This window comes from Chlamydomonas reinhardtii, chromosome 12 (genome assembly GCF_000002595.2).
Source record: "Chlamydomonas reinhardtii strain CC-503 cw92 mt+ chromosome 12, whole genome shotgun sequence".
Lineage (NCBI taxonomy): Eukaryota > Viridiplantae > Chlorophyta > Chlorophyceae > Chlamydomonadales > Chlamydomonadaceae > Chlamydomonas > Chlamydomonas reinhardtii.
In genome coordinates this window covers 7,846,587-7,860,251 of record NC_057015.1, presented here as the reverse complement: position 1 = coordinate 7,860,251, position 13,665 = coordinate 7,846,587, and the positions used below count along the sequence as shown (strand labels likewise).

General features: G+C 62.7%; 5 protein-coding genes across 5 annotated transcripts; 2 read left to right on the top strand and 3 right to left on the bottom strand.

Annotated features, from left to right (window-relative positions):
* The first annotated feature begins 727 nt into the window (after nt 1–727).
* Nucleotides 728–4,063, top strand: CHLRE_12g552952v5 (uncharacterized protein). The gene is made up of 3 exons (XM_043069030.1): nt 728–1,331; nt 1,939–2,141; nt 2,281–4,063. The coding sequence occupies exons 1-3, from the start codon at nt 1,238–1,240 to the stop codon at nt 2,296–2,298; spliced, it is 315 nt and encodes a 104-aa protein (XP_042918962.1). The 5' UTR covers nt 728–1,237; the 3' UTR covers nt 2,299–4,063.
* A 1-nt stretch (nt 4,064) lies between these two features.
* CHLRE_12g552950v5 (uncharacterized protein) lies at nt 4,065–8,297 on the bottom strand. Its single transcript, XM_043069029.1, has 5 exons — nt 8,123–8,297; nt 5,807–6,237; nt 5,602–5,628; nt 5,275–5,385; nt 4,065–4,965 (listed from the first exon to the last, which is right to left on the bottom strand). Exons 2-5 carry the CDS (start codon nt 6,225–6,227, stop codon nt 4,949–4,951), a joined length of 576 nt encoding a protein of 191 aa, XP_042918961.1. The 5' UTR covers nt 6,228–6,237; nt 8,123–8,297; the 3' UTR covers nt 4,065–4,948.
* A 48-nt stretch (nt 8,298–8,345) lies between these two features.
* On the bottom strand, nt 8,346–10,707 carry CHLRE_12g553000v5 (uncharacterized protein). Its single transcript, XM_043069031.1, has 4 exons — nt 10,249–10,707; nt 10,044–10,070; nt 9,717–9,827; nt 8,346–9,396 (listed from the first exon to the last, which is right to left on the bottom strand). The coding sequence occupies exons 1-4, from the start codon at nt 10,646–10,648 to the stop codon at nt 9,380–9,382; spliced, it is 555 nt and encodes a 184-aa protein (XP_042918960.1). The 5' UTR covers nt 10,649–10,707; the 3' UTR covers nt 8,346–9,379.
* Nucleotides 10,708–10,847: 140 nt separating this feature from the next.
* On the top strand, nt 10,848–11,673 carry CHLRE_12g553052v5 (uncharacterized protein). The gene has a single exon (XM_043069032.1). The coding sequence runs from the start codon at nt 10,993–10,995 to the stop codon at nt 11,437–11,439; it is 447 nt and encodes a 148-aa protein (XP_042918959.1). The 5' UTR covers nt 10,848–10,992; the 3' UTR covers nt 11,440–11,673.
* A 132-nt stretch (nt 11,674–11,805) lies between these two features.
* On the bottom strand, nt 11,806–13,627 carry CHLRE_12g553050v5 (uncharacterized protein). Its single transcript, XM_001694095.3, has 3 exons — nt 13,283–13,627; nt 12,948–13,099; nt 11,806–12,654 (listed from the first exon to the last, which is right to left on the bottom strand). The coding sequence occupies exons 1-3, from the start codon at nt 13,533–13,535 to the stop codon at nt 12,253–12,255; spliced, it is 807 nt and encodes a 268-aa protein (XP_001694147.2). The 5' UTR covers nt 13,536–13,627; the 3' UTR covers nt 11,806–12,252.
* Between the last annotated feature and the right edge of the window lie 38 nt (nt 13,628–13,665).

The following is a 13,665-nucleotide window of genomic DNA, read 5'->3' as shown; positions in this document are numbered from 1 at the left end:
CCGTGCACCTCAATGTACCTAGCGTTTACCACTTCAGTATGGGAAGGTATGCAGCAGGGGATGAGGGTTGGACTCGTGTTCGAGAGCCATGTACAGCTACGTCTTCCAGTACCAGCCCGGGCCGTCGCCTGGGTTTGTGCAGCCGTTCGAGGTGCGGCGTGTGCGGTCTGCTGGGCCGCGTGGGGGCGTGGCTCTGGTGGCGCGCGACGGCCGGCTTGAGTGGGGGCTGGCCGAGGCGTATTGCGCGTACCCGATGGCTGCCTCACCGTTTGGCTCCTCGGTGTGCTGGACAGGGGGGGGGAGGAATTGTGCGAGACCCCATGCCCCGAAATCCCCCGGGACCCCCCTTGAGGGGACGACCGACCCCCCCCCCCCACGGACAAAACCAGGGGTTAAAACCCTCCATTCAACACAAAAGTGGTGCCAATCGACTCCTCTTGACGAGCACTATTACGCTGTGCCATCAGCGGTCCTGTTCTGAGACTTCGGTCACATGCGGGATCCTATCCATTGAATCCGCCCGACCCAGCTCACACCGCGCTCAACTCTCTGCCATGTCACCCATGTGAAGGTTGGGCAGTGTGCATCGGCAGCCTTGTAAGACGTAAATTCAAGCGCACCAGCGCTAGAGAGCCCAGCCGTGGCAGTGCGCATGTGTCGAATGTGGGGACATGTCCACGCCCGGACGCGTAACTTAGCCTTCCCACGCTTTGTTTGTGCTTATTACGGCATCACGTGCACATATGAGCCTCGTACTGCTGCGTTTGGCCCCTAGTTCTGCTTGTGGGGCGCTTCCCGAAATCCGCCAGGATGGGCTCCCGAAACCCGGCGGACCCCAAGGGACGACGACCGACCCCCAAACTTTGGCGGCCCAGAACTTCCTCACAAGACAAAACTAAAAGCACGTGCATAATGCTCCCCTAAAGCTCTGTAATATTGAGCATGGGGTAAGAACCTGAGCTTTCTACTCCCCCCGCGTGCCTGTCTTGTGCTGTTGTGCGCGCCACCGAGCCCGGGCGGCGACATTTATCGCCGGCGCCGCTCGCCCTGCCGCTCCACGACGCCTCGGCCCACATCCCATAAGTATTATCGCTTGCAACTAACGCCTCTGCCTGCACTCCCGTTTTCGTTGGTTTTGGTTTAGTTTGGGCTGGTATTAACAACCCCCCCCCCCCCGTGCTGGACGCCAGAAGAGCAGTGCTGTGAGGTGTGCCGCAAAGCCGACAATGCGCTTCAGATGCTGCTTTGCGACGGCTGCGACTGGCCTCTGCGGTGCTTGGGCGGGCGGAAGAAGGTGCCATCGGACAGCTGGTTGTGCCCGCACTACACTGGTGTGCGCAGCTGCCTGGCACCCGCTCGTCGCGCGCCGGCCTGTGCTCGCGTGTCGCGCGGCCGACATGGCCCGCAGGCGATGGCAGTCCGGGCACACGCAGTGGCACGGTCCGGCACTCCGCGCGCTGGCGTTGGCGCGGCGGCCTGGGTGTTGGCGCGGCGGCCTGGCGCGCTGGCGTTGGCGCGGCGGCCTGGGCGTTGGCGCGGCGGCCTGGCGCGGCGGCGGCCTGGGCGCAGCCACCGCCTCGCTGCCGCGTTGGCACTAGCGCCGCTGCCACAGGCGGGGCGTCTTCGCCTCCACCGCCAGCGCACTCCGGCATGGCTCGATGGGGCCGGCGGAAGGCAACCGCGGCGCCGGCGCTACCCGAGCCACTGCCGGCGGCGGCCGTGCCGCCTATGCTCCCACCGCCGCCGCCGCTTCCGCCAGCTAGCGCCGCCCCTTCCGCCGGCGCTGCCGCTTCCGCCAGCACCGCTGCTTCCACTGCTGCCACCGCTATCGGCGGCACCGCCGCTTCCGGGGGCACCACCACTTTCACCGCCTCCTGGCGGTGCCGGCGGGCCTGCCGCCATGTTGGTGGATCCTCGGTCGGCTTTGGGGCGGCGCAGGGCGGCACAGCCCTCAGGAGGCCGATGGCCTCGACGAGGCCCCTGCCGCCAAGCGCGCGGACACCCGCGCCATCGGGGCCGTGGGCTCTGGCCTGCGGGCTGGTTTCCTGCTGCTGTCGGCTGGGTGGCTGGAGCGGACGGCGGCGCTGCTGGGCGTGCGAGCAGCTCCCTGGCTGCAGGAGGCCCGTTTGGCGGTGGTGGCGGTGAGCCCGGCGGTGGTGCTGGGGCGGCGGGCGTGGGCCCGGACGACCCTGATATGGGTGATGGCGAGTGCGACTAAGGGACCATCCTGTCCGCGGCGGACATCGTGGCCTTGCTGGCTGAACACGATGAGGCCCGCAGCCCCGGCGCTACCTTTGAGGCGGTCCTGCAGCAGGCCCTGTGGGATGCGATTGATCAGTTCGCGGCGTGCTGTCGTGGCACTGGGCGCGCTCTGATCCTGAGGTCCCTCCGTGGGGACGTCCGCGCCTGGGAGCGGGAGTGGGTGGCGGACGGTGGCCCTCCCTGTGCCCGCGGGGCCTGGTGCCGCAGCTGTGGAGGTCGCGGCGCGCGCGGACGCGGAGTTGTTGCGGGCACTCTGGGCGGGGGCTTTCAAGTGTGCTGTCCTGGTTTGGTGGCGTGTTCGTGCGGTAGCTGGTCTGCTGTGTTGTGGAGGCTGGTTTGATGTGGCCTGTGTGCCCCGGATTGCGTGGGGCCCGTGCCCCGGTTTGCTGCGGGTGGGGGCGTGTGTGATTGCGCGTGGTCGTGCGCCTGCAGTGGTTCGCGTGTAGTCGCGTTGGGCTGCTTTGTTGCTGGGTCAGATCGCGCGGCCGGCCGGCCGCTTGGTTCAGCGTGCGGGCGTGGCGGTCGGGTAGCTGCTGCCTATGTTCCCTGGCCTGCTTGGGACACGGGGCCCGGTTTGCAGCGTTTTGGTGCGGGGGGACGGCGCGCTGATGAGCGTATGTGCCTGTGGAGGGTTCCCGTTCTCGAGGTGGTTTGGGCTTGGTGCTTGGTCAGTTTTCTGTTTTGTTTCCTGCTTTCTGTTTTGTTTCCTGCTCTGTCCTCCTGCCTTTTGGGGGGCCCTGGCCCTGGTCTGCCCTTGCTTTGCCCCGGAGGGGTGCCCTTGGGTTTCATTCGGTGGCTTGTGCGGTTGTCCCTGGCGTTCTGCAACCAGTGATCTCCATGATGTTCTTGTGTTGTTAAAAGCCAGACACCTTCCCTGTGCACCTATCGACGCCGCCAAACTTGAGCGTGCAATACTGGCTGGCACGTACTGGCACTGGGCACTGGCTCACCCGTTCCTCCCGAGTTGGCGTGCCCCGGCCCCACAGGGGCGCGGCGCACCCATACGTTGGCTCGCCCAGGGCCAGGAGCGTGACATTTGGTGAAGGGGAAAGGGCGCGGCACAGTGAAAGGGTCGAGGCGCGTCAGCAGTACGATAAAGAAGGGATAACAAGGACAAGACTACACATACACAAGCCTAGGCGGCGAAAGAGGCCGAGTGGGCGTAAGGCAGGGGTTAAGAGCAAGGGGCGGATGGCATGGGGACCGATTAAGGGAGAGATGACGGGGTGCTGGGCAGTGTGCAGGCCGCGTTCGGCTCCCCACAAGCACTGCCAGCCTGGATGCCCCGCAGTAGGGGCACCCAGATGCAGGGACGGTTAGCGGGGAGGAAGCGTGGGGCGGGCAGGTGGCGAGCACAGGCAGGCTACAAGGTGGGGTGTCAAGGATGTGAGCGGTGGGCGGGGGGAAAAAGTACGGTATTGCCAAGGTGCTAGGGCAGCCCGGCAGCAGGCGGTACGTAGGGCAGGCGGCGGCGCGTCACGAAGGTAGACATGCAGTCGGGCGAGGAGGTCAAGGGGTCGATGGTGCTGGGTAGGGGGGGCGGGGGGCTCCGGGTGACCACGGCGGACGAAGTAGAACAGGTGGGGTTACGCCACAGAAGGGTGGTGAATTGGCGGAACATGCACGGTCTGGAGTAGCCTTAGGGCCCTTCTCGCCAGCAGAGGCGGCCTACCCCTGGAAGATGCAAGCCCTGTGCTACCTCGCTGTGGCTGCCAGGCTAACGTGCAGGCTAGGTTCGGCTGACCAGTAAACCGGTACCAAAGGGGAATGCTGCAATAGGCGCAATCCAAGATGCTCGATGCTCGAGCAAAGCTTGCAGCTGTGGTGTCCTCCATCAGCCCCACTCGCACTACCGGTAGTCATGGAGGCGGGCGGGGCGCTGCACTGCTGAGCACTAAGCCGCCATAGGGTTAGATGCGAGGCACTGGCCTGTTATGAGAGCAGCAAGCCCGTCCAAGAGAACAACATAACGACAACAACTGACGGTACCTTGACGGCCGCGAGTGCCCCTCTCCCACACGATCTGTCTCCGGGCCATCCTCCTCCTCCAGCAGCGTTCTCTCTGCAACAAACATCCAAGTGCCCGGCCCTGCTCCAACTCTGCCCCGCCTTGCTTTGCGGCGGCGTGGCGACCTCCACATCCCTCCTAATCAGTCTCACCCTGAAGCAGTCCGTCCTACTCACAGGCGACTGCCCGTCATCCAGTCCCAGCGCTGGCGTCCCTGCTTGTACACCAACTTGCACGCTAGCTTGAAGCATTGCTTGCTGAAGTCGAAGGCGAACATGTCGAACCCGATGTCCTTTGCAACGTCGCGCACCTCGTTCTCCAACAACATGTACGCATAGCTGGCAGCGTCCAGCACCCGCCGCGCAGCGTCCCGGAAAGCCAAATCGTGCCAATCCAAGACAAACAGCACACACATGCCCGCTAGCATGGCCACTCCGCAGAACATGGCGGCGCTGTCGCACACCCGGATCTCTGACAGCACCGCCGCCATGAACCACAAGCCCAATGGCCCACATTGCTGTCAGGACAAGCCCGACAGCAAGGAGCACAGGCGGCGTGTACCGGCCGCCGATGCCCCGCACCTGGAACACAACGGCCAGCAGGACCAGCACTGGGCCGCAGAGACGGAGGGCCGCGATGCCCGCCTCGCCGTCCACTGCTAGTCAGCTCTTTTTCTTTTCATCCAGCGTGAACCGCTGGGGCGTGTGCCAGGAGGGCAGGAGGGCAGGAGTAGACTCGTAGATGCAAAGGTCAGTCACAGCGCAGGTCGTCATAGGCCAGGACCCCAATGCACATGCACAATGCATGTCCATTCACGAGCCCGCCCGCTCAAGCCATCGCTGGCAGAGCCATCGCCACCCCTTCCCACCCTGCCCAAACCCTGCCCAAACCCTGCCCAAACCCTTCGAGCCCTGAGAACGGGTTCCCTCGCGTATGGGGAAGCGGGCTGCAGCCTTGTGTTCTGTACCCTTCGCGACCAGCCACCCATCCCACCCTCCTTGTACCTGCCACGTGGCTCGCCTCGGGGGCGCCACGTGCTCGGACGGGCGCCGTATACGTGGCGTCCTTGTATACCTTGTCCATGATCTCTTGTGGGGACAGCTTCTTCTTCACGTCTGCAGGCGTGGGTGGCAGCGTTGGCATTCGGACACGCGAGGGGTCGCACCGCGAGAAAGCTTCTGGGGTGGGCGGGCCAGTTGGTCGGTCAATCGGACACGCTCAGCTAACGGGGCCAGCCCAACCGAGTACGCACTCGAAGAACGCATTAATAGCAACTGCGTGCCGCTGCACGTGCACCATGCTTACATAGGGCTGTTGCGACACAAACTCACCGGCTCCTGACGTGCTCCCCGCCGCGCCTACAACGTGCGAGCGGCCGGGGGGCAAAGGCATAGTCCCAGTGAGATTTGGTTTTGGTAGATTGCGATTTGGTTAGAGCTCGACAAAATATCGGCCATCAGACCTCAACAGCAACAAGAACGCAAAATCAGTAGACCCGAAGCATCGATGGTGGTTGTGCAACACCGCAACGCTCACCGTCCTGTTGCAGCCTCTCCTCCTTGTTGCGCAGCTGCTCCTTTTCCTTGCGCAGCTGCTCCTCCTCCTTGCGCAGCTGCTCCTCCTTCTTGCGCAGCTGCTCCTTCTTCGTGCGCAGCTGTTCCTCCTTCCTGCTCAGCCTATCCAGTTTTTTGTCGGCAGCTGTGAAGTCCGCGACGCACGACTCCTGCTCCGCAACCAGCGCCGCCCGCTCCTTCTCGCTGAGATCTGGGTGCTTCAGCTTCTTGGCTATTTCGCGACGCGTCGCCCATGCCTTCTCCACTTCTGCTTCTGCCTTCTCCACTTCTGCTTCTGCCTTCTCCACTTTGTCTGCTGCCTTGCTCACTTGCGCTTCAACATCATTTATCTCTTTTGTCACCTTGTCAATCTCCGACTGAATGTCACGCACGCGTTCGGCCATTTCAGCGGTGCTGCGAAGCAAGCTTTGCGGTTTCGGTGAGAAATACTGAAAGAACGTATTGAAGGTATTCGGCAGTTGCTAGCGCGGCTAGCTCGAACGTTCTTCATCCCGCCCGCATGGTGCCCCGGGGTTTTGCCCCGCCCCCTGGCTGTTTTCAGTTTCACAAGAAACTGTGGGGGACTAAGCGCCTAAGGCCAGATCCAGATGGAATTGCCCCTGTCCGTGCCTGCCTGCCTGCGTGCGTGCGTGGAGGGGGCAAGCAAGGCCATGTGGGATGCTTGCGGCGTTGGCCGCGGATGGACGCGTGGAGAAATGCCCGTGTGGGACTCAGATGACTGCTGGGGCTAGGGTTCATCACTTCGCAGACTGTGTGGTGGCGGAGGCTCTGCGTGATGTGCTGCGGGAGCATGCGAATGTGGACATCACACGGAACCAGTTGTGGTTAGTACAGGCAGGTACAGGCGCCACCAGGGCTATCGCAGGCGGTGTGGGACATCGTGTGCTTGGCTGCTGTGGCGGCCCTGGAATACGGCCGACAGCGCCTTTACGCTTGCCGTGATGCTGCAGGCCGGACTGCGGAGGTTGCTGTTGTGCGAAGGATCGGTGTGGAGGTGATTGCGGACTTCTGGTCACGGCCAGCTGCGTTTGTGAGTTTGCGTCGGCCTCCGCGCCGCTGGGACCTTGTCCCGAACCAGCACCCATTCCCAAGCCCATTCCTAGCGTCAGATGATGTTGGAGGGGTTATCTTTGTAGGGCCAGCAGCGGACTCGCCACCAGCCTCACCCTAGCTTGCCAGCTTAGGGACTCGCAAGAGGTAGTCTTATGACGCCGACCCACGGCTTAGGTGAGCAGCTACGTCTTCCAGTACCAGCAGCCCGGGCCGTCGCCTGGGTTTGTGCAGCCGTTCGAGGTGCGGCGTGTGCGGTCTGCTGGGCCGCGTGGGGGCGTGGCTCTGGTGGCGCGCGACGGCCGGCTTGAGTGGGGGCTGGCCGAGGCGTATCGCGCGTACCCGATGGCTGCCTCACCGTTTGGCTCCTCGGTGTGCTGGACAGGGGGGGGGGGGGGGGGAGGAATTGTGCGAGACCCCATGCCCCGAAATCCCCCGGGACCCCCCTTGAGGGGACGACCGACCCCCCCCCTGGACAAATCCAGGGGTCAAAACCCTCCATTTAATACCAAAGTGGTACCAATCGACTCCTCTTGACGAGCACTATTACGCTGTGCCATCAGCGGTCCTGTTCAAAGACTTCGGTCACACGCGGAATCCCATCCATTGGAATCCGCTCGACCCAGCCCACACCGCGCTCAACTCTCTGCCATGTGACGGTTGGACAGTGTGCATCGGCAGCCTTGTTTGACGTAAATTCAAGCGCACCAGCGTTAGAGAGCCCAGCCGTGGCAGTGCGCATGTGCCGAATGTGGGGACATGTGCCGACATGTCCACGCCCGGACGCGTAACTTAGCCTTCCCACGCTTTGTTTGTGCTTATTACGGCACCACGTGCACATATGAGCCTCGTACTGCTGCGTTTGGCCCCTAGTTCTGCTTGTGGGGCGCTTCCCGAAATCCGCCAGGATGGGCTCCCGAAACCCGGCGGACCCCCAGGGACGACGACCGACCCCCAAACTTTGGCCGTTGTAACGCACGTGATAACGCGGGCCAGGCGATGGAACTGGCTGACAATGATGTTGCGCTTGCACTGCTCTTTGACGGAGGAGTGCCGGGCGACGAAACGGGCGAGGCGGACCCCACCAACGGCCGGCTGCTCACGCTTGTCGTACAGCTGGCAGAGCCCCACGAGCCCCCCCCCCAAACGCTAAAAATAAAAACTAGGCCCCTGGTTGCCGTGGGCGACAACGTGGTTAGGGCTGTTCTCGCCAGCAGAGGCGGCCTACCCCTGGAAGATACAAGCCCGGTGCTACCTCGCTGTGGCTGCCAGGCCTACGTGCAGGCTAGGTTCGGATGACCGGTAAACCGGTACCAAAGGGGAATGCTGCAATAGGCGCAACCCAAGATGCTCGATGCTCGAGCAAAGCCTGCAGCAGTGGTGTCCTGCATCAGCCCCGACTCGCACTACCCGTAGTCATGGAGGTGGGCGGGGCGCTGGGCGGCTAAGCACTACGCCATAGGGCTGGATGCGCGGCGCTGGCCTGTTATGGCCTTATGGGAGCAGCAATCCCGTCCAAGAGAACGACATAACGACTACAACTGAGCGTGAGAAATGCGCATCAGCAAACTTCCAGCCAGCCAGCAACTTGTCGGTACAGTAACTCCGGCGTTCGACCAGCCATGCACTTCTGCTCTGCCGCTACAAATTGTTTGCCATCTGCTTGGGGTATGGGCGTCAGCTGCACCCTACGGGACCTCGCCAACCTGCCTACACCCTGTCCCATCACACATGACTACAACTGACGGCACTCGACAACAACTGACGGTACCTTGACGGCCGGCCGCGAGTGCCCCTCTCCCACACGATCTGTCTCCGGGCCTGTCCGGGCCATCCTCCTCCTCCAGCAGCGTTCTCTCTGCAACAAACATCCAAGTGCCCGGCCCTGCTCCAACTCTGCCCCGCCTTGCTTTGCGGCGGCGTGGCGACCTCCACATCCCTCCTAATCAGTCTCACCCTGAAGCAGTCCGTCCTACTCACAGGCGACTGCCCGTCATCCAGTCCCAGCGCTGGCGTCCCTGCTTGTACACCAACTTGCACGCTAGCTTGAAGCATTGCTTGCTGAAGTCGAAGGCGAACATGTCGAACCCGATGTCCTTCGCAACGTCGCGCACCTCGTTCTCCAACAACATGTACGCATAGCTGGCAGCGTCCAGCACCCGCCGCGCAGCGTCCCGGAAATCCAAATCGTGCCAATCCAAGACAAACAGCACACACATGCCCGCTAGCATGGCCACTCCGCAGAACATGGCGGCGCTGTAGCACACCCGGATCTCTGACAGCACCACCGCCATGAACCACACACAGCCCAATGGCCCACATTGCTGTCAGGACAAGCCCGACAGCAAGGAGCACAGGCGGCGTGTACCGGCCGCCGATGCCCCGCACTTGGAACACAACGGCCAGCAGGACCAGCACCGGGCCGCAGAGACGGAGGGCCGCGATGCCCGCCTCGCCGTCCACTGCTAGTCAGCTCTTTTTCTTTTCATCCAGCGTGAACCGCTGGGGCGTGTGCCAGGAGGGCAGGAGGGCAGGAGTAGACTCGTAGATGCAAAGGTCAGTCACAGCGCAGGTCGTCATAGGCCAGGACCCCAATGCACATGCACAATGCATGTCCATTCACGAGCCCGCCCGCTCAAGCCATCGCTGGCAGAGCCATCGCCACCCCTTCCCACCCTGCCCAAACCCTGCCCAAACCCTGCCCAAACCCTGCCCAAACCCTTCGAGCCCTGAGAACGGGTTCCCTCGCGTATGGGGAAGCGGGCTGCAGCCTTGTGTTCTGTACCCTTCGCGACCAGCCACCCATCCCACCCTCCTTGTACCTGCCACGTGGCTCGCCTCGGGGGCGCCACGTGCTCGGACGGGCGCCGTATACGTGGCGTCCTTGTATACCTTGTCCATGATCTCTTGTGGGGACAGCTTCTTCTTCACGTCTGCAGGCGTGGGTGGCAGCGTTGGCATTCGGACACGCGAGGGGTCGCACCGCGAGAAAGCTTCTGGGGTGGGCGGGCCAGTTGGTCGGTCAATCGGACACGCTCAGCTAACGGGGCCAGCCCAACCGAGTACGCACTCGAAGAACGCATTAATAGCAACTGCGTGCCGCTGCACGTGCACCATGCTTACATAGGGCTGTTGCGATACAAACTCACCGGCTCCTGACGTGCTCCCCGCCGCGCCTACAACGTGCGAGCGGCCGGGGGGCAAAGGCATAGTCCCAGTGAGATTTGGTTTTGGTAGATTGCGATTTGGTTAGAGCTCGACAAAATATCGGCCATCAGACCTCAACAGCAACAAGAACGCAAAATCAGTAGACCCGAAGCATCGATGGTGGTTGTGCAACACCGCAACGCTCACCGTCCTGTTGCAGCCTCTCCTCCTTGTTGCGCAGCTGCTCCTTTTCCTTGCGCAGCTGCTCCTCCTCCTTGCGCAGCTGCTCCTCCTTCTTGCGCAGCTGCTCCTCCCTCCTCCTCAGCCACGCCAGGTCCTTCTCAGCAGCTGTAAAGTCCGCGACACACGCTTCCTGCTCCGCAACCAGCGCCGCCCGCTCCTTCTCGCTGAGATCTGGGTGCTTCAGCTTCTTGGCTATTTCGCGACGCGTCGTCCTTGCCTTCTCCACTTCTGCTTCTGCCTTCTCCACTTCTGCTTCTGCCTTCTCCACTTTGGCTTCTGCTTTGCCTACTTGCGCGTCGACATCATTTATCTCTTTTGTCACCTTATCAATCTCCGACTGAATGTCACGCACGCGTTCGGCCATTTCAGCGGTGCTGCGAAGCAAGCTTTGCGGTTTCGGTGAGAAATACTGAAAGAACGTATTGAAGGTATTCGGGAGTTGCTAGCGCGGCTAGCTCGAACGTTCTTCATCCCGCATGGTGCCCCGGGGTTTTGCCCCGCCCCCTGGCTGTTTTCAGTTTCACAAGAAACTGTGGGGGACTAAGCGCGTAAGCCCAGATCCAGATGGAATTGCCCCTGTCCGTGCCTGCCTGCCTGCGTGCGTGCGTGGAGGGGGCAAGCAAGGCCATGTGGGATGCTTAGTTGCGGCGTTGGCCGCGGATGGACGCGTGGAGAAATGCCCACGAGAAATGCCCGTGTGGGACTCAGATGACTGCTGGGGCTAGGGTTCATCACTTCTCAGACTGTGTGGTGGCGGAGGCTCTGCGTGATGTGCTGCGGGAGCATGCGAATGTGGACATCACACGGAACCAATTGTGGTTAGTACAGGCGCCACCAGGGCTATCGCAGGCGGTGTGGGACATCGTGTGCTTGGCTGCTGTGGCGGCCCTGGAATACGGCCGACAGCGCCTTTACGCTTGCCGTGATGCTGCAGGCCGGACTGCGGAGGTTGCTGTTGTGCGAAGGATCGGTGTGGAGGTGATTGCGGACTTCTGGTCACGGCTAGCTGCGTTTGTGAGTTTGCGTCGGCTTCCGCGCCGCTGGGACCTTGTCCCGAACCAGCACCCATTCCCAAGCCCGTTCCTAGCGTCAGATGATGTTGGAGGGGTTATCTTTGTAGGGCCAGCAGCGGACTCGCCACCGGCCTCACCCTAGCTTGCCAGCTTAGGGACTCGCAAGAGGTAGTCTTTATGACGCCGACCCACGGCTTAGGTGAGCAGCGCTAGCGTTGGCGGTGAGCCAGGCCTGCGGTTCCTCCCCTCTACTCCGGAGGCGAGGAGCATGGGGGTCATTCGGGGATCCCTCCTCGGGTGAGCGTGCGTGTCTCGTACGTTTTTTGGGCCCTGGCTTCGTCCACGGCTGTCGTCCCACATGTAACCTCTACCAGGTATGTGGAGGAGGAGAGCGCGGCGCCGCGCAATGAGCGGCGCCGTCGCGTAGGTCGAGGCCGGCCAGTGTCTAGTTCGGGTCTTTGCTGGCGCGCATAACACCGCACAGTATGTGGTAGGCCGCAGAATTCAGGAGTGTTGTGGCTCGAAGATTTCCTGCTGTTTGGTTGATTGCTTGTGCTGTTGCTTGGCAGCGGGACACACCTTGACACATGGCGGGCCGTGCCTGTACAAACAGAGCACACATCTCAACCCTCATCACTGCACAATGCTGCCGCGGCCACACAACATTTCCCCTCTATGCGCTGCTGTTATCTCCTGAAATCCTCCACCACCGCGCCCGACCTCGTGACAAGACCTACAGTTAACGCAAACTCTGACTGATGGGGCACTGTAACTGTCATTGTAACATACTTCCGGCAGGCGTGGCCACCCCACGCCTTGCCGATGACGCTCGCCAACGCACGCACGCACATCCCCAGCAGCCTGCCCTACTCCCGGTCCGGCATCCACCACAGACCTCCTCACTTTGCTTGTCAATCCGAATCCCTCACGCCCGCTCAACCCCCCGCCACTCATCTTACATACCCAGCACGAATTCGTAGACGCGGCCCAGCACGCCCCGGCTGGGCTGCGGCACGCGCGCCTGCCCCACCGTCGCCTCCACCCGGTACGGCCGCTCCGGCACTGGCTTGGGCCGGAAGGCTGCCCCCGCAGCGTCCGGCCCCTCTGCCAGGCTCTCCACACGAGCGCGGTGCCGCGGGTCTAGAGGCTTCACGCCAATGATGAGCGAGGGCGTGAGCTGCTCGCCGTTGCGGATGAGCGCGCGCTGCGCGCCGTACTTGTTCTGGTACCGCACGTGCATGAAGTTGGCGCCGGTCTCGCCAAAGCCCCAGGCAAGGATGTCGCCGCAGCGGTGGAACTCGCGCAGCACAAGCGGCACGTCCTGCTGGCCGAAGCCGAAGATGGTTACCCAGTCGTCCTGTGGGTCGCAGAGGCGGCAAGTGCAGCGCAGAGCACTGCATAGTCAAGGTGTAGACTAGGGGCGGTGGGGAGGTGTTTTTCGCGCGTCGCTGAGGACAGGGGCGTAGCTGTGTGGGCTGTTCGGTCTGGGGGTGATAGGGCGGCAACCAGTCCATGCTTCACGCTCGCAGGAAGTTGCTGAGCTAGATGGAGTCCCGTATGTGCAGTGCAGGGCAGGCTGTCGCTAACCGGCAAGGCAGAGACTGTTTGCAGCACCGCAGCCCAATGCCGCACGGCATGTAATTCACGCACCTCATACGCGGGCTGCTGCTGCTCGAAGCCGAGCGCCACCGTCCCCAGCGTCTGTTGCGGCGGCGGCGGCGGCGGCGTGGACGCGAGCGGTGGCTGCTGGGGTGTGTGTCGCCCCGGCGGCGTGGCGCCACGTGCAGTACTCCCCGGGTCCTCTGCAGTGAGCATGAAGATCGTCAGCTGGAAGTAAGTTGTGCATGGATGCGGAAGTTGTGTATGCCCATGCACGTGTGCGCGTGCGTGCGAGCACGGCACGCATCTCACCGCCGCGTCAGGAGCGGGAAACCCGCGTGCCTCAACGCTTCTGCCTGCCCAACCGCCAAGCCCATGCCACTCACCCATCACCACGTCCTCTGCTAGCCGCATGATAGGGGGCGGAGGCGGTGGCGTGGCGTCCGTCGCCATCGAGCCTGGCGTTTGGGGCACTCCTCCCAACCCGGAGCGCCGCTGCGTCGAGAGCGAGCTGTCGGCCCGCAGGGGTGTAGCCGCCCGCGGAGTCGCCTGATCCAGGGGCGTCACCGCGAATAGTAGTGGTGCATACTCCTGGTCGCGTGCCCCGCCACCAAGGCCTGTATTGTTTGCGCCAAACATCTTGGCGCCTACACGAGAATGTACTCGAGCGCTGAGGACAGAGGTAATTGCAGGCCTGCAATGTTTTCTCTTTCAAATACGCCACGAAGAGCATGCATCATATGCGCTCATAGGGGCAAAGGCTGTGGGC